The sequence below is a fragment of the Neopsephotus bourkii genome, unplaced genomic scaffold, assembly GCF_033783945.1.
Source record: "Neopsephotus bourkii isolate Nb327-2 ecotype Australia unplaced genomic scaffold, CSIRO-AGI_Nbou_v1 NB_933, whole genome shotgun sequence".
In the NCBI taxonomy this organism is placed as follows: Eukaryota; Metazoa; Chordata; class Aves; order Psittaciformes; family Psittacidae; genus Neopsephotus; species Neopsephotus bourkii.
The window spans coordinates 99,716-118,985 of NW_026901427.1; the positions used below are offsets into that span (position 1 = coordinate 99,716).

At 35.4% G+C, this 19,270-nt stretch overlaps 1 protein-coding gene across 16 annotated transcripts in view; it reads left to right on the forward strand.

The window, feature by feature from the left end:
- Positions 1–19,270, forward strand: part of SPEF2 (sperm flagellar 2) — an 88,676-nt gene that overhangs the window by 32,903 nt on the left and 36,503 nt on the right. For 13 of the 16 annotated variants that reach the window (XR_009726218.1, XR_009726217.1, XR_009726216.1 and 10 more), the window contains exons 17-28: positions 331–436; positions 965–1,122; positions 2,693–2,856; positions 4,326–4,453; positions 4,547–4,685; positions 6,256–6,393; positions 8,804–8,964; positions 9,769–9,952; positions 11,957–12,095; positions 14,458–14,580; positions 17,298–17,436; positions 18,730–18,959. Coding sequence is in view for 12 of the 16 variants with exons in the window: in XM_061357953.1 (XP_061213937.1) it covers positions 331–436; positions 965–1,122; positions 2,693–2,856; positions 4,326–4,453; positions 4,547–4,685; positions 6,256–6,393; positions 8,804–8,964; positions 9,769–9,952; positions 11,957–12,095; positions 14,458–14,580; positions 17,298–17,436; positions 18,730–18,959 (1,809 nt within the window). In the remaining 4 variants the exon portion in view is untranslated. Of the gene's footprint in view, positions 1–330; positions 437–964; positions 1,123–2,692; positions 2,857–4,325; positions 4,454–4,546; positions 4,686–6,255; positions 6,394–8,803; positions 8,965–9,768; positions 9,953–11,956; positions 12,096–14,457; positions 14,581–17,297; positions 17,437–18,729; positions 18,960–19,270 lie in introns of those variants that run through there. The other 3 variants (XM_061357948.1, XR_009726219.1, XM_061357959.1) reach the window with 3 other exon arrangements.

Consider the following 19,270-nt stretch of genomic DNA (forward strand, 5'->3'; position numbering starts at 1 on the left):
TGACTGAAAGAATATATCTGGAAATGTTAGATGATCTTAATGTCTTTTCCAACCCTAACCGTTCTATGAGTCTATGATTGGATATGCATTTAAACAGAGGAAGAGGCAAGATGCTGTCTTCAGGTCCTTTCACGCTTAATTTTATGTTTCTATCATTTTCTCCAACTTTTCCTTTCTTTTAGGAAGTTTGGTACCTAGTTTTTGCATGAAGAAATCTAGGATCACGGAACACCAAATTTTTTATTTTGATAATTACCTTACTTGGTGCAAGTAAGTACCTGCATAATTACGTCTTTCAATATATGCTCATATGTGCTGTTTTCTACGCAGCAGATAAATCAAAGCTATCTCAGACTGAACAGGAGAACAGAAATCAAAATCCAGATGCTGTAAGCCCAGAGAAGATTGACTTCAGCAGAGATAAGGTGCTACACAGGTGTGTTATACAAAGTACAAAGAAGTTGCTTCAGCCAAATGTTTAGGCATGTAATTAATTGAAATCTCATATGTGATCCACAATAGTACTGGCGTGCGTAATGTTAAGAATTTGCTTAGGAATTTCTCTAATATGAGGCCTAAAGAGTACACTCATTTTTAGCACAATATAAATAATCCTAGAAGATAAGAATTCAGGTGTTTTGTTTTTCCAGGGTATTCTTCAAAGGAGAGGGGTTTTTTTCAAATATATATTGCATGAACTGTATGTATACGTGTACATATATATATGTATCCATGCATATATGTATCTGACATCTGTCATGCATCATGTAACTGCTCTTCTTTTTTTTCCTTTGTTGAAAATGAATGGGCTGATGTGGATGGAGTGTTATTTTGCAAAACTATTGCCTGGACTTGGTTTAGTGTTAAAATAGACGGTCTGCTTTTTCTTTTGTTTATTGTTTTAGTAAAATATTTTCTTTCCATTAGTTAGATTTTAATTTTATACATTAATACATTTTTGTAGAATTTCAGGCTTTCTAGATACCTGGCCAAAATTAGAGAAATGGTTTTCAGTCCATCACAATATTCTAGTGAAAATCAATGCAGAGACAGAAGAAAAGCTTGTGTGTGAAACTGTGAAGGAAATTATAATAGAAGAAATTTTCAATAAACAGAATAGAAGTAAGTTATCCTTTTCTTACTTTTTACAAGACTTTTTTCTTTATAATTAAAACTAGTACTAACCTGTAACTATATGGAAACATATATTTTACTGGCTTTGAAAGAATTTGGGGATGCATGAGTCAGTGATAACTGTCAGGCCAGAAAACTGAAATTCTCTGTTGTGATTTTACATTTTCAGAGGATATGGACCTATTTTGCCTAATTGTAAAGGTAGTTTGAGAGAAAAAAGTGTCAATTTTATTTATTTAAATTTAATGAAGTAAAGGATTACTGAATTCAGTCCTTTCTTCTGTAAATATTACAGCTAGCGTCTTCAACATATGGGGTAGCATAATGTTGTAAGAAAGATGATAATGACTACCTTGTCATTATAGAATCATAGGATCATAGAACAGTTAGGGTTGGAAAGGACCTTAAGATCATCTAGTTCCAACCCCCCCTGCCATGGGCAGGGACACCTCACACTAAACCATGCCACCCAAGGCTCTGTCCAACGTGGCCTTGAACACCACCAGGGATGGAGCATTCACAACATCCTTGGGCAACCCTATTCTGCCCCCTATTCTGCTCTCGTGAGACCTCACTTGGAATATTGTGTGCAGTTCTGGTGTCCTCAACATGAAAAGGACATGGATCTGTTGGAACAAGGAGGACACCATGAGGATGATCAGGGTCTGGAGCACCTCCTGTATGAAGATAGGCTGAGAAAGTTGGCGCTGTTCAGCCTGGAGAAGAGAAGGCTGCGTGGAGACCTCATAGCAGCCTTCCAGTATCTGAAGGGGGCATATAGGGATGCTGGGGATGAACTCCTCATTAGGGACTGTAGTGGTAGGACAAAGGGTAATGGGTTAAAACTTAAAGAGGGGAAGTCTAGATTGGATATAAGGAGGAAATTCTTTCCTGTGAGGGTGGTGAGGCACTGAATAGGTTGTCCAGGGAGGTTGTGAATGCTTCATCCCTGGCAGTGTTCAAGGCCAGGTTGGATGAGGCCTTGGGTAATATGGTTTAGAGCGAGGTGTCCCTGCCCATGGCAGGGGGTTGGAACTCGATGATCTTAAGGTCCTTTCCAACCCTAACTATTCTATGATTCTATGATTTTATGATTCTATTCTATCTGTTACTTGTTCAGTGTTTGGTTTTGTTGATTCACCGTTTCCCAAGTCTAGCACAGAAGCTGTGTTTACAGCCATCTTTAAGCAGGTAGTCCTTGAAATTGTAACAGTTACAATGAATCTCAGAATTGGTATCAACACCACTGGCTTTGGTTTACCTGGTAAAGAATTTGTTATTTATATACATATATAATAATTCATTATCTTCCTGTTTTCCTGACAGTGATGGTTTTAGAAAAGTATCAGTCCTGCAAAGTATAAGCTTAAATGGAAAGTGATTTTATAACTTTGGCATCACTGATTTGATTTTTATCTTTCTTGATGAACAACACCTAAGTAATGAAATAATCAATCTCTTCCATTATTTTGAACTTGTCACTAGCATAGATGTCTAATTCTGTTTACTGATACTTAAAATACATTTGAAGGTACTAATTGTATGTTCATATAACAAGGATGTGCTAAAGAAATATCACCAGAAAAGAAGATTTCACCAGTTGATGTAAGTAATACGGATACACATACACAGGAAGACCTGCTTCCTCCTATTCTTGTGGAACCACCACCAATTGAACCAGGATCAGATGAATGGATTTATGTAGATGAACCACTTCCCAAGGTACATTAATTCATGTTTGAATGTCTTAGATATTAAAGTATGTATTTTTCTCAGGATTTTATGCATATTCTACCTGAATCATTTGTCTGTATTCTTCTCTTCAATATTTTTCAATGAAAGGTACACTAGTACTCTATTATAAATATTTAAAAATACAAATAATGGTTGCTACTAAAATATATGAAATAAGGAAACACACTTTAAAATGTTGATTTTTTTTGTCTAAATTCATCACAATGATGAACAATAGCACATGGATGCCAAATTAATGTTACTTTTTAATACTATTAAATACTAACATAGTGTTACTAGGTCAGTTTCCTGTCTCTAACAGGGGCCAGTTGTGAATCTCTCAGAAAGAATGTAAGAATGGGGAAAGTGTGCACTGATCTTTCTCCTAGGATACTTTTTCTAATATGTTTTCCCTCAGGACATCTTCCTAGTTTCCAGTGATCTGAAATTTAGGAATTTCCTGAGATACTTTTAAATTTGCATCTTTGTGTTTAGTAGCTCTCAGAAGAGTATTCTTCTATGATTATGTCTAGTTGCTTTTTTTTGAAGCAATTTACATTTTGGTTTCCATGATACAGCTTGTATAATTATGTTCATTCTGGAAAAAAAATGTTTGTCTCTCCACCTTAAACCTGCTGTTTGCCTGGGTCATTTGATGATTCTGTTTTCTTGAATCATGACATACAATGAATAATAATTCTGTATCACCCTCTGAAGGTATGCAAGATGCGACAGACACCTATTACGTGCTTGTTTAATTCGGTGTTTCTTTGCTTCTTCAATACAGTCATAATCTGTTTAATTCACCTCGTGTGGGCAGTTCATATGTTCAGTCATGATTTTTGCCCTTCTGTCTGTTCCACTGTAATTTTTTTGAGATGGGGATCTGGGACTGCATGAAGTATTTGAGATGCAGATTTAAAGGCTGCTTAATGTTGCTTTGTATTTTGTTCTGTAACTCATTTCTTAATATTTACCAGTTTTGCTTTCATGACTGCAACAATCTAACATATGTTGCATTTCCTCTAGCCATGGGCTTTATTTTGTATTTCATGACAGTCAAAGTTCACTTTTGGAACACTATAGACAGTTGGCATAGGTTTTTACCAGCTTTAGCAGTTGTGTAGCATCAAATTTTGATACTCAAGTGCTCACTTAGGATCTTCACTTAGTTTTTGAGCATTTCCAAAAACCACAGATATTGGAATATTCTGCTGGAATTTCTCATTTATTTTGAGTACTGCCACTTCTTCCCAAATAAATCCATGGATAAAACTATATGTTGGTACAGTGTCTATAATCAGTTGTAAACAGTTGCAAATCACAAGAAATACACGGCAAAGAAAAACTGTAAGATGATTTCATGAGATAATCTTCTTATATTTGTTAATGTTACAGTTAAATAGGTTACCAAGAAATATATTGATTAATTCTTATGGTTTTTTTTAAATTCACAGGAGATACCTGGTTTTTTAGTACCTTACTGGGAAATGGTAGAAAATACGTATATGAATACCATCAAAAGTATACTTAGATGCCTAAGGGATGAACAGCATTCGGTGATTTATTACTTAGCAGATGTTAGGTAAGTAGAAATAGTAGCTAATTACAGTAATATTAGTATTTCCCTTGAGCATACATCTTTTAACTCCAAAATCATTTTTACCATAATTTACAGAAAAAAATTCCAAGATTATTTGAAGCATCCTGATATTAAGCAGGAGTTTGTATCTGTGTGGCAATCAGATTTTAATTCAGTTGCTGATGACCTGCGAGAAGATGAGCAAGCAAAAGCAGAACTACACCAAAGAGTTACTGTAAGTAACTGGCAAAAGTTAAAATATTATTTCATTGTATATAGAATCATAGAATCATAGACTAGTTAGGGGTGAAAAGGACCTTAAGATCATCTAGTTCCAATCCCCCTGCCATGGGCGGGGACACCTCACACTAAACCATGTCACTCAAGGCTCTGTCCAACCTGGCCTTGAACACTGCCAGGAATGAAGTATTCACAACTTCCTTGGGCAACCCATTCCAGTGCCTCACCACCCTCACAGTAAAGAACTTCTTCCTTATATCCAATTGAAACTTGCCCCATTTCAGTTTTAACCCATTACCCCTTGTCCTATCACTACAGTCCCTAATGAAGGGTCCCTCCCCAGCATCCTTACAGGCAGCCTGAAAGGCTGCTCTGAGGTCTCCACGCAGCCTTCTCTTCTCCAGACAGAACAGTCCCAACTTTCTCAGCCTGTCTTCATATGGGAGTTGCTCCAATCCCCTGATCATCCTTGTGGCCCTCCTCTGGACTTGTTCCAACAGTTCCATGTCCTTCTTATGTCGTCTGAATTAGAAGCTGCCAGCTGTGAATCCTGAAAAACAAATTTCTCTGGTATCAGCTGGAAAATACAAAAATCCACCCCATTTTGTGGTGTGTGAAAAATTCCTTAAAGGCCTACAGCCTAAACGACATCCAAGGCTTTGGGATCATGTTCCAGCTTCAGAATCACTGTTTATGAAATATGCTTGAGCAGCCCATTCTCTGTTATGCTGTCTTTCAGTAATTTCTCCAATTTCTGTCTTACTCCATTGCTATCACCCGACATAGTCAGTCACTATGGGTTAGGCTGCACTACTTGTCTTGTTCCAGATAGGAAAGGACACATTCATCTGTTTTTTCTTTTTTTTTTTTTTTTCACTGTCTTATTACAAAGAAGCTGATCCATTTAACACTTTTGTCTTCCTGCTCTTTTTTATTACACAGAAGTCTGTCACACAATTTCCATGCAGAGATGGCAGTGGGGAACAGGATGCTTGTGTGCATGTTGTATGCTTAATAGATCTTCAGTGCTGTCAGTAAGCTACATACTGCTGCTATTAGATCTAGTTTACTGGTTGAAGAGCCCTTAGTTATGAAGAACGTTGAAGAAAAAATTGCATGAAGTTATCCAAATTAATTGGAAGAATACTGAAACTCTGACATACTCAGAGTTTTTCTAATATTTTTTCCCCTTTCTGTGTTCTTCATGTAAGTGTATTAGTTAGAAAACAATTCAAGTGGGAAATTGTTGGTGCAGTTGAGAGCTTAGCTATTGGTATTCTTGTATCTTTGTCTAGCTTAGATAGATCTCTGCCTGAGGAAAGCAAAACAGCCTACACATTCATCTCATACCTTTGTATTATTCCCTCTGGCACATTTGTAAAGCTACTTTCTGTCACCTTTCTGTAAGCACATGACTCATTGATCAGTCTTTCACATTTATAACAATAAAGAAAAAGCCCCAAATGGGAAGATGCCTTTTGCACAGTCAAAAAAAATATTAAATATGAAAAAGGTATTTAAGTTTTCTTTCATAGTTATTTCTCATATTTGATTTTGTGTTTCAGGACCTAAGAGATCTTCTTTGGGATATCTGTGATAACCGAAGGGAAGAAGCAGAGCAGGAACGCACTGATATCATGAATGATGGCTGGTTGCCAGATCATAGGGGTATTGCAGTGAACCATTTCTTATCGCTTATGCAGGTATGGATCTACTATGGAGTTTGCAGCGGGTGAGGACAATGACTTAGGTTTGGAGGACTTAAGTAAGCCGCAGAGCAATTTCATATGGTTGGATCCAAATAAGTGAGGGATGGAGAATTAGATAAGCAAATGTTCATGCCTTCTCTGAATTTATCTAGAAAGCTAAAAGACGAAATGTAGACATTCATACATTTAACTGTTTGACAGTCAGAGAAGGTTAAGAAAAACACTACTGTTTTAGTCCAAGCCTTCAAGCTTTTAATTGGTATAGTGTAATTTTTGCAGTTTTATCAGTCCAGTGAATCCTCTGAATTTTGTAACATGTATGTTAGAGTTGTTTATCCTTCTGTGGTTATACTGACATCTACTCTTAATTTATACATTCTGTCATTCAGTGTAGACCCACTTGCTGTTAAGGTTGTCCTGTTTCCCGTATCACAAAATTATTGAAACTTTACCAATGTGGCTTGAAATTTTACCTACAGACTGAAAACAAAAAAATAAAAAAAATGCAAGGAATGGTTTTGATTATGTGATGTGATCTGTTGCTCTTAAGAAAACTTGTTCCAATATGACCCAGCTTTCACATAACTTAAAGTTTTCAAGAAACCATCTTCAATTAGTTGGTTCTCCCCACACCCACATGAAGTCATTCCTCTCATTCAGCCCGATTTGTATTACTTCAGGTCCTGAAGTAAAGTTAAGATTTCCCTGTGGCTGCTGTTCTCGTGCATAAATTCAGTTTAGGGCTGAACTAAACTGGAATAGAGCAGTCTAGACTAGACACTTTTCTGTAAACTCAGTGACCATTGCATGAAAGTTTTGGCAATTTTAAAGAAGACAGGGAAAACAATACTTTAAACACATGCCATATGAAGCTACTTTAGCTGAAAAATCAGGCCTAATCATCTTAGGGTGGGCTTCCTGCCCTTTAATTCTCAGTGTTATTTTCAATAAACAAGGGAACCACTCTCTTATCTCGTGAATGTTGTGGTAATTTAGGTAACATTTCTGAAGTACTCAGTTGCTTAGACTCTATTTCATGAGTCTAAATAATGCCCTAAATAAAGACTTAAGGCCACCAACTTAAGAGAAGTCAAAATATTGACTGCTGACTAAACCATGTTTATTCTGTAATTGCAATATTTATAGGACCAAGTATTTAAAAATGTATCTTGAATTATATGCATAAGGGAGCCAAAAGTAGTATTGCTGAGCTTAAATCTTTTCTTTTTCTACTTTTATATTCTTATATAATTTTGCAATCCTAATTCTCTTGTAGCAGAATTTCATGGACACATATGATGTGGTCCGGAGGAGATTCACTATGAATCTAATTTGATCTGGCTTCTGTGGATATGCAGACTAACCATTTAAAATTACAAATACATATATTAAACATATAGAAGTTTATTAAAGAAAAATGCAAAGGAAAACATTTTTAATTTCTTCCCTTAGTATATACTACGTAAAATAAAGGAGCTACAGAACTAAAACTCTAGTAACTAAATCTTTACGTTATGGCTTTGTTTGAGCAACAGCCAAAAATAGGCTGTTTTGGTGTTGAGCTCTCCATCTGTGGGTTTTTCTGTGGGAAGTTACATATATTCTCCAGGTGTCTTTTGTTACTGTGTGAATACATAGATTTTTATAAATGCCGTTTATCAGATTTCTTTCCACCTTTCTGTGTACACACAATTATGCTAGAAGATATTTTCTCCTTAATTTATGGATAAGTTTACACCACAAAGGTTTTATCCTTCGTTTTGTGAATGTGGTTTTGTGCATTTTCCCATGAAAATTTAGCACTGTTTTGTCAGTTAGAAGCTAACGCCATACGGTATCAATAAATCAAAACCTGACAGGTGTGAAATGTTTTCTGAATCTTCTTCCAAGATGATTCATTTAAAGATCTTCAGTACACTTAGGTGTGTAAAGTCTGTTGATTTCTTTGGTCCAGCAATAAAAAAAATTATTGCTTTTAAAATTTTCTTAATCCTTTAACCCTTTGTATATTATGCTATTAAGGATTTTATTTCTTTTGAACAAAAAGATCTATATAATTTATTGATGTTAGCATACTTAACTACTATAGAAATATATACAGAAAAATATGTTTTCATTAAATTTAATGCTCAAACATTATTTTTGTAAATATTTTTTCTTGTTCTAGCAACTAAGAATTTTATTAATCCTTAAAACTACCAGTGTGAAGACATTACAGATGCAAGTAGAAGTATTTTGAATGCACTATAAATTTTCAAATAGGGTTGTGTTTGTTGCTCTTCCTCACAATCTTAAGATTTAGAATTGCTTCTGCTATTATGTATTCAAAAAAGTAACAGAAGTTTGTTCTGTCGTGCTTTGAATTGCAATATTTCTATCCTTTTTTTTTTTTTTTTTTTTTGAGGTTGAAGTTGATCGTTTTCAAGATACAAAGAGAATCCTTCATGATTATTATAGAGCAATGGAAGGAAAAATCCCAGCAGAGTACAGTCAAGATTTTACTAGGATCCCATTGCTAGATATTATGGATTCAGAGCAAAAGGAAGATCAAAACAACTCAAGAAGGTAGAAATACATTATTAAATTATACAAGTATCAACAAATATAATGTACTGATAGTTTTGTGGGTGTATGGGGAAAATATGTTTGTGGGAAATAAGAATTTTTAAGTAGGGATTATAGTAAATTCATGAGTCTTGAATGATTACATATGTTTAGTTTATAGATTTTTTTACTGATTTACCTATGTAATTTTCATTAACACATCTCAGAATTATAAAACATTTTAAAGGCTGCCTTAGAAAGAGATCTGATATAGAAAATCTTTCTACTTCCTCTGTGTTGCTCATAATTTTCAGCATAATCTTCTCGTAAGTTAAATATGATTACAGAACTTTAAACGGTTTAAAAAATAGGTAATTGAATGGATTGTGTAATGAAAATATAAATCAAAGGAGTCTTCAAAGACTCATGCTATATTAGAAGTTAAAGCCATACCATCAAGTAATTTCACAATATGAAAAATGCTGTCAATAATGACACCTGCTTTTTTAAAATACTTGCAGTTCATTTAGAAACTGAGTAATGAAGCTGTGCTTCTAGCCTGTGTGGAATATGTCAGCAGATCAGACAATAATTTGGCATAGTTTTATCCATCTATTACTATTCCTTAGCTTCTGTAGTTAAACTAGACAGTTTTCTTGTCATCCATGTATTTAACCACGTTTGGTCATAAGGAAGTTCATCCCTTTTCTGTTGGTATGAAAATTTTGAAAATAGCATTCTCTTAGCATATTCTCCAATGTTATTATAAATTAACACTTTTTTAATAAAGGGGATGTAAGTAATGCCTTATATTTAATTTTTAAGGATTCCTCTAGTTTCTTGGAAAGTGCCTATACCAGAAATATTTATTACCAAGTCAAAACCCAAGGGATCTCTGCAGAAGAGTCCTAAGAATGATAATTCTGAAAATGGAGTGGCTACTGTTAGAAAAGACGAAAGTCTTATTACTGATACATGGCAAACAGCAGCAACAACAGTATCAAATATGGTAGGAATGTTTTTACATTTTACATGTATTTACTGAAATATTTCTGCATCAGACCCTGAAAGCCTCCCATTCAGCAGGCAGCCTAAACACACAGCCTTCTCCCTATATATCTCAATTTCAAGCCTGTTGCTCAACAGATATTTCTATTAAATATGTTTGTGTTTCTATGAGGAAAATGTTGGAATTGTGTATTATCAGCACCTCTATTTATAACTGGCCCAATCATTCCATTACTGAAATATTTTGAATGTTGACTTTATATGTCTGCTTCTTCCACGGTAAATTCTCCCGTTATCCCTCAATAGAAGCAGGAGAAGAGGGACAAGTTTTATTCTGTGATGCAGTGTTTGCTCAAACCTTTCACAACTTCAAAGGCTATGGTTACACTGGTTTTTATATATAGCTAAAAGTAAACTAAGTTGGCTTTCAAATGATTGATTTCTAGGTTCACTTTTTCTTTCCTCTCTCTTTGATGATTTTAAAGTAAGCAAATATCTACATCCTTACAGTGTAACTGTAGTCTTGCTTTGAATACTGTTGAATCTTGCATTTCTCACTTTGTCCTAAAGTACACATAATGGGTTACAAGAATTAAAACCATTATCTCTGTCTTGCATTTTTGCTGTAGAATTTTATATTTGATTCATCAAAAATTAATCAAGGTAATATGTTCAGTTCTTGGCCCCCCACTGCAAAGACAGAAACTGAGATGCTGCAGCAGGTACATAGAAGGGCAATGAAGCTGATGAAAGGTTTGGAGCACAAGCCTGACGGGGAATGAGTGGGGGAACTGGGAGTGTTTATTCTGGAGAAAAGAAGACTTAAGGGGTCCTTATCACCTCAAAGGAGGATGGAGTGAGGAGGTGGCTCGTCTCTCCTTCCAAGTAACAAGAGATAGGACAAGAGGTAATGGCCTCAAGCTGCACCATGGGAGGTTTAAATTGGATATTAGGAAAAATTTCTTCACTGACATGACAGTTAGGAATTGGAACAGGCTTCCAAGGGAAGTGGTGGAATCACTGTCCCTGGAAATGTTCAGAAACTCTAGAGGAGGCCCTTAGTGACATAGTTTAGAATAGAATCATAGAATAGAATCATAGAACAGTTAGGGTTGGAAAGGACCTTAAGATCATCTAGTTCCAACCCCCTGCCATGGCTAGGGAGACCTCACACTAAACCATGTCACCCATGGCTCTGTCCAACCTGGCCTTGAACACTGCCAGGGATGGAGCATTCACAACCTCCCTGGGCAACCCATTCCAGTGCCTCACCACCCTAACAGGAAAGAATTTCCTCCTTATATCCAATCTAAACTTCCCCTGTTTAAGTTTGAACCCGTTACCCCTTGTCCTGTCACTACAGTCCCTGATGAAGAGTCCCTCCCCAGCATCCCTGTAGGCCCCCTTCAGGTACTGGAAGGCTGCTATGAGGTCTCCATGCAGCCTTCTCTTCTCCAGGCTGAACAGCCCCAACTTTCTCAGCCTGTCTTTATATGGGAATTGCTCCAGTCCCTTGATCATCCTTGTGGCCTCCTCTGGACTTGTTCCAACAGTTCCATGTCCTTTCTATGTTGAGGACACCAGAACTGCACACAATACACCAAGTGAGGTCTCACGAGAGCAGAGTAGAGGGGCAGGATCACCTCCTTTGAGCTGCTAGTCACGCTCCTTTTGATGCAGCCCAGGATTCGGTTGGCTTTCTGGGCTGCAAGCACACACTGAAGCTGCATCATGTTCATTTTCTCATCGGCCAACACCCCCAAGTCCTTCTCCTCAGGGCTGCTCTGAATCTCTTCTCTTCTTTAGTGGTGGACTTTGCATTCCTGGGGTAGAGGTTGGAGTTGAACTTAAAGGTCTTTTTCAACCTAGCTGATGCTACGATTCTGTGATTCTATGATATCTCATTTGCTTTATTTAAGTACGTGCAGAAAATATCAGCTATTTAAATCAGTACTTGCACAGCGTTAATCCTATGTACTTTACTATGTGTGACTATGGTGTCCAGGTAACAGCTGAAACACAGTTCAGAGAAACTGAAGAAGAAGAAGAAGGTCAGCAGCTAAATCTGAAATCTTCAAAGCCATCAAGCAAAGCTACCAAAGATTCCAAAATGCAATCTCCAAAAAAAGCTTCTAAGAAGAAAGGTATTTGAAATGCAGAATTGTTTTGGCAATGCTTGAAATTGCTGAAATGTAAATATATGACTAATACAGAAAAAAAAAGACAGCCAATGCATTTCTTTTGGAATTAATTTCTCTTTTGAAATGTCCAGTGAATGTGACATATCAATGTGAAAAGCTGATAGTGATAAAGCAGTGTGGAGGCTTTTGAAAGACAATTGCATTTATTTAATCATATTATTGATTATTATGTGATTACTATGTGCAAATTGTGACTATTATGCATATAAATATTCTAAATAGAACCTAGAAAATAAAGATTAATTTTTCTCTATGTGCTGTTTTGGAATTGAATAGTTAGAAATAGTTCATAAAATTAAATAAAATTCCATTAAATTGTCTACTTTCCAGCCATAAGTTAGATATTAAAAATACAGGGATAGAATAGATAAATTATCCAATACCTTAAGGTATTCTGAAATTAATTTGTCAGCCATATAGTAGCATGAATCTGTCAGTGTCTGTCATTATTATATGTAACTGTAACATACTGTAAATAATGTAAAATCTAACGACATATATAGTCCTAAACCCCAGGCTCCCATAGGGGTAAATCTTGCTCATAGGTCTGGCAAGAATCTGTCCAAAATACAAAATGAATCTGCAAAAGATAAACAGACCTTAAAAAGCTATCTCTTTAACCTAACAATCCGGGCCATCTGCTGGAAGGAATTTGGGCATGCAATGCAGTTTATATACTTTTTCATAATTCCTTAAGCATGTACTGCTTTAAGTAACTTCCTCTTTCTGCAAAATGCCATAGCTCCAGCAGGAAGCAAGGCTAGTAGCCTATGTCTAAGCACTGAACTTTTTGTAAAGACATTCTACACAGCAAAAGAGGGGTTTAAGCCCCGTGGATGTGAGGGAAGCCTGAAATTCAGGGACTTAATTTCCAAGTCAGAAAGCTGCAACTGAGAGTTATGATGCATAAAGCAGTTTTGTTATTGTTATTGTTTTTGTTTTTTCTTTGAAAAGCATTTGACTCAGTGCTCTCTGGTTGATTCTCCTCATAATAGGGTGAACAAGTATAGCCACATAGATGCCTAATTTGGGGCGCACAGGAATCCTACTGTGTGCTTAGCATCTCAATCCAGCCAAGGGAGTATCAGATTTTCAAATTTCTAGAAAAACTTTTTAATAAAGAACCAGCAGCTATCACCTAGTGTATGCTAAGTGGTTAGGTTGGGGTTTGTGGTTTGCTTCTTGGAACTAAATTTTTTGTTCAGACCTAGATGCCTTACAGTTCTTTCACAAACCTATAAAGTGAAAGAACTGCAACTAGAACTCAGCTGTGCAATCCTCATGGTAAAAGATGAAGTATCAACTGATGTATTTGTAATTAAAGTATCGATTTTGATTTCATGACAAACATAGTATTACAATGGTCCTCTTGTAGCAGAAGAGTTGCCTATGATACAGCTGTAGGCTAGTAACTGCCTATGCATTATCACATGTAATTTTATCACTTTGAGATTTGACCATTTGCTTTATGTTGACCGTCTGTGTCATGTAGATTTGGGTTTTTTTTCTTTTTTCCTGTAACATTTCCATCTGTTCTTCTTTTAGGACAAAGCAGTTACAAATATTTGAATATTTCTGAGTAACAGTCAAAGTGTTGTGACTGCAGAATTTCACGCAATCTTTGAAAAGTTGATAAAATAGCTTTACAATGTCTGGTCATAGATGTGTAAGTTAAAACAATCTGCAAAAGCAGCTAACAGAATGGTTTAGAAAAAGCATGAAATAACATACCTCTTTTTTTTTTTTTTTCCCTCACATGAATTTTTTTAAATAGCGTTATTATTTTCACTGCTTCGATGACAGCCAATGACATTTGCTACCATAGTATTTTTACTACAGTTTGCTAACCATGAATTTGCTCCAGAATAAACAGCTCTCAATCAGAAGAGGTTTATTTATGTGCTGGTTGTGATAAATCAGTAGATTTTAGGATCAAAGAAAACATTCTGACCGTCTAGGATCACAACAGAGGCGCACCTGCTCATTCATGATTTTCTATTTAAAAATACATTTTAGGATGTAATTTAACCAATTTTAATACAGTTGTATGTGCTGAAGTAATTTTATGTAGTATTTATCTCAGCATGTCTTGCAAATATCAATTACAATTGAAGAAATCTAAATATGTTATTTTGACACAAGAGACCTGAGTAATCACTTTTGTATTCTCATAAATGGTCACATCAAGTAAGCTAGAAAGTGCCATTTTTCATTTAAAACAATATGCTGTCTTGTAAGTGTCTGTGTTTGGATACACAAGCTTATTACCAAAGTCCAAAGACTGTGGAGGTCTGTTTTTCTGCAGGGCTATCTTCTACTGCATCTATGGGTGAAGACAGTACAGTTCCTATAAACCCAGAAGAGTTAAAGAAACAAGAAATGGCACTTAAAATAAAGCAAGAATATTTCAGTGCCTTGAAGCATGAGGGTATGTTACTGTTTGGTTACTTAGATCGGAGAGTGATTGTTATTCGTAATTTAGGTAGTGTCATAGTCAAAACTACCTAGAAACTCTACGCAGAATGCATAGACAAGTGAAAAAAAAAGGGGAGAGAAAGGAGTGCCTGAAGAAATCATGACTTTTTTTTTTTTTGAGGATGGTAGTCATCACTGATTTTGTGTTAAATATATTTAAAATAGAAATGTGTTCTTCTTTTTGTTGTCTTTTGCTTGATTTAATTAAATTTAATTTAATTTTCCATGATTAAGCAAGTATTCCTCATGAGAGAGTAAGTTTCACATCAGTGGCTAGCCTTTCTTCAGTATTTGACTGAGCTGAATTTGGTATTTGAAATGTTTTGATCTGGAAAATAATGTGATGGTAATTATGTATTTATTAATGCTCTTATCTCTGATTCCCTCTTCCTCAAGCCGCATGGGATTCAAGCAACAAGACTCAGCTTTTGTTTATTCTTCCAAAAGCCTTTCCAAGCAGTCCCTTCAAAAAACTATGTACTGTTCAGTCCTTCTATGTCTTTGTCCATCTTACTGAATAACTTCCAATCCAACTGGTCAATTTCAGCAAAAAGTAGATATCTGAAACAGAGAAGTCCCAGACTGAAAATGGGTTGATTTTTTTTTTTTTACACATGTTTAGACTAGAACAAAGAGACCTCTTTCTCACTAGAGAAGATAAAACCTAACTGTTAGAGATTCTGTTTGTCAAGAGTTGGCAAGCCCCTCATCATGTATTTACCCTCATGGCAGACTAACTTTTGCATAGTACTTACTATGAAAATTAGAGGGAAACTTCAGTTAATGAAACACATACTCACAAGGCTTCTTTAGGTCCACACCACACCAAATGCTTGTACACCTACCACTTTCAACATGGTTTAATCCAAAAGCATTTTAGTAATAAGTAAGGTTGTAGGATACTGAGCAGAGGAATGGTAGTAACTGTGAGGATCTTAGTAGTATGAAGATAAATCCTAGTGAGTCATTGACACATTTTATTTCCTTGAGTTTACTTCATTTTCATCTTGTATTTAACAAAAAAGCCAACATAAGAACTGAAGGAAGACTAAATATGTTGTGATAAAACATAACTGCACACACACATAGCTGGTACATTTGAGGATCATAGTTTCATTTACAACTATGGTAACTGGATTCTTGAGCTTTTTGGTTATCCGGATACACAGAGACTAGCAAGTCACTAGTTGTGGACAGTTGTGAAGTTTTTAATGCTGATTTCATATTCCTTTTACTCTGTTACTGTTAAAAGAGCAGCTTTATGAGTGTGCAATACCTGCTTCTGATGATGCATGAAGCCAAAAATTGTTGTACACTTACATTTGTACCATACTGATAACAGCTACTCAAAGAAAATACAGAGAAGTCACAAATAAGGCAGGCTGTATTAAAGAAAAGCGACTAGACAGGCATAGAGCATCTTCTGGTTGCTTAGAAGCTTTAGTTTTTTGCCATCAAATAAAATAACCCTATTTAAGACCCAAATCTATTCTATATTTAAAATTTTGAACTACTACTACTTCTTGCTCAAAACTGAAAGTGTATACAATTGCATTCTACTGTGACCTGAAAAATAGCATTAAAAGGACATGCCTTATATTTTTCAGGGTCCATCTTTCTACACTGGTTGCTGAAAGAGTTTCAGCACCAAACCTAAGTATTTTGAAAACTTGGCAGCATATAGAATAAGGATCATAATATAAATAATTTTACAGTCTAGAACTTTGAACTTACTGTACCTATTACTATATAACATTAATTCTTTAAAAGATTCTGAAGTGTAGAAAGTTTAATACAAAGAAGCCTCATCTTGAATCTGAATTTTCTTTCAGGATTGAAAATGAGCTCTAGCTATTCATATTTGTTTCTTACTCCTCTTTTGTAAGGCTTTGAATGTCTTCCAGTGCCTGTTCCATGTTCACTCAATACATTACCTTAGCTGCCTTTCCATCCACTTGGCATCCTTTTCACTTTGGAAGTTGCTGACTTGTTCACATATCTTGTCCTTTTATCTCCTTCTTTTTAAGTATTAGCCTTTTAGAGACAGCTTTTTTTTTTTCCCTCCATTCTTTGTAGTTTGAAAAGTAAAAATAATGAAATTCTTAATGGTTTTAAAAGTTATATATGCATGACTTTGGTAGAGGTGTTTTCTCAGTGCTCACTAACCAAACTCGTTTCTAATCTGAGTTTTAGGTATAGGATAGTTATATGTGGGAATCTTGGAACAAAACCAGTAAGGTTAATTTTAAAGTGCTGGAAGTTAGAAACAAGAAAGCAAACTTTTATTGTGACTACCATACAGAATGATTTATCTGTGTTTTGTTTAAAATTTATCTGTAACAGTTTACTCACACATGCATCATTAATCTTATAGGTCTGTTGCTGTTTAGGGTTTAGTTCAATGTCACTGCCTACTTAAACATCCTCTACACCTCTGTATTAGTTTCAGTAAGGTATTTGCTATTTTGTGAATTCTGATACCCATAGAAGACACGCTTTCGTAAAATACATGGTGCAGTATGGATGATCTGAAAAATAATTCAAGAATATGATTAATAAATAACGTAGTGCTCAAAGACAGGTCAACATGTTAAACTGTAGGTGCTTAATACTGAGAATTTTTGTCAAATTTCATAAATAGTAATTATTATGACATTCCTGCTTGAACAGAAGCAGCCATAAAATTTCGACTAGAACTTATAAAAGAAAAAGCTTTAGCATTTGTTGAAGAGCTAACAATGAAAGCTGAAGAGGCTTATAAAGAGATGGAAGAGTGGCTTGGATCCAGGTTCTTGGCAGAAATGTCCAGGTAACGTATAGCTAATTTTAAACAGGAACCTTTTTTTTCAAACTAGTCTATGCTAGTAAATATAGTTGTTTACATAAACCTGGAAAAATGTATAAAATAATAATTTAATTTAATGAACTGATAATTAATTTTATCTTAAATACCTGAATGGTAGTAATTCATTTCTTGAATGATAAGAAGGTTCTTCTGGCAGCAGTAGAGATAAGTATCAGTTATGCTGGTTTTGTAGTCTACAGATCTAACAGATTTATGAGCATCAGCAAACCAGTTATTTCATTTAGTAGAAGCCACTGTGTCATTCTAGTGACATTTCTTCACCACTTCAGATTGTGGTGTTATTTTCTTTCCTGTGCTTTACATATGCTTGAAAATTCCGCTTACTGTTATTATCACCATGTATAATATTTCCCAAGATTATTTCAAGGTCCATTAAAAAAAAAAGTAAATAAAATGTGCTTGTGACTACCATATTTAGGCCATCTGGCATAGAACAACCTATCTATATAATTAAGAACCTTTATTCTCCAAAAGAAAGAGGTCATTTTCCCTTTTGGAAAATCTTTCTTGGCTGTAATAACTTTTGAAGCATACCTGGGACAGTGCTAGTTCATCCATGTCAGGCAAGCCAAAGACAATAGATACGAAACATAGGATGCGAAGGCTCTAACAGTCAGTAGCTCAAAGAGGGTGCGCCTCTGCCTTCCAGGCAGTTTTACTTGCTCTCTGGACAACCACCACTATGAAAGACACTATTTACAGAACAGCATGTCCTTTGACTTGACACCCCAGGCCAAACCTACGTCTATTTAAACATTATAGAAAGCCGACATCTTTCCTTATATGAACTGTACTAGTTACACTTGAAACAGGAGTTCATATGCTTCTCCATAAAGCTACTTTAGAAAGTGCTTTGTGCATCTAGGATTTAGAGGCAGAGCAGAAGATAAGGCATTGAAATAAGACAAAGGATGATTACAGATGCAACGTATGTGCTCAGGCCCTCTAAAATTTATGGAGTAAGGAAAGTCTCATCCTTTCATATTTTTCAATCAGGTTTCTTCTATGGCTTATTTCTCCCTTTATATAAATTTCTTACCACAGTTAAAAGATTTCTTGCTGCCAGGAGAGAACTATACTCCATAATGATTTTGCTGAGTACAGAATTCACACAGAGAATTTGTAATTCTTACTTGAGGAAAGCTTTCATTGTGTAAACTCATTAAAATTTGAACCTATGTTATTAACATTGTCTATTAAAAGTACTCACTGTTTTCTACGTTTACACTTTCACAGTGTTGAAAAGCTGGTTGAGGTTGCGCGACATCATATTGAGAGTTCTAGCAAAATTCAGTATGAAATTATTTTAGAAGAAACAGATTTCTTCATCAGCAGTGATGTAAAAGTGTTTCCTGACCCTGTTCCTTCACCACACGTTCCACATATGGAGACCTCTGGAAGCAGTACTCTGACTATGTCACAACTTACTGCACTTCATAAGCAGTTTCTACAAGTGGCACCTAAAGGTAAGAAAAAAATTTCCTTTTCATTTCTGAGCGACTGTTAGTTTTCTACTTAAAATTTAAAATAATTACTGGGAGCTGCTAAACATTACTTCCCAATATTGTTAAAGATTCTGCTAGGTATAAAAGTAAAGTTATAGTGCAGAATATTGAAAATGTGAAATACTAGACTACTTGAAAGCTTTCAATGTCTTTGCTATGAACTTTATATCCTCAAGACCAAATAACTTATTTTCCTCAAAATGGTTCCTCTGTAATACATTTTTAGGAGTGGTATGTATCATTCTTACTTTGCTTAGACATGCCAGTCTTTA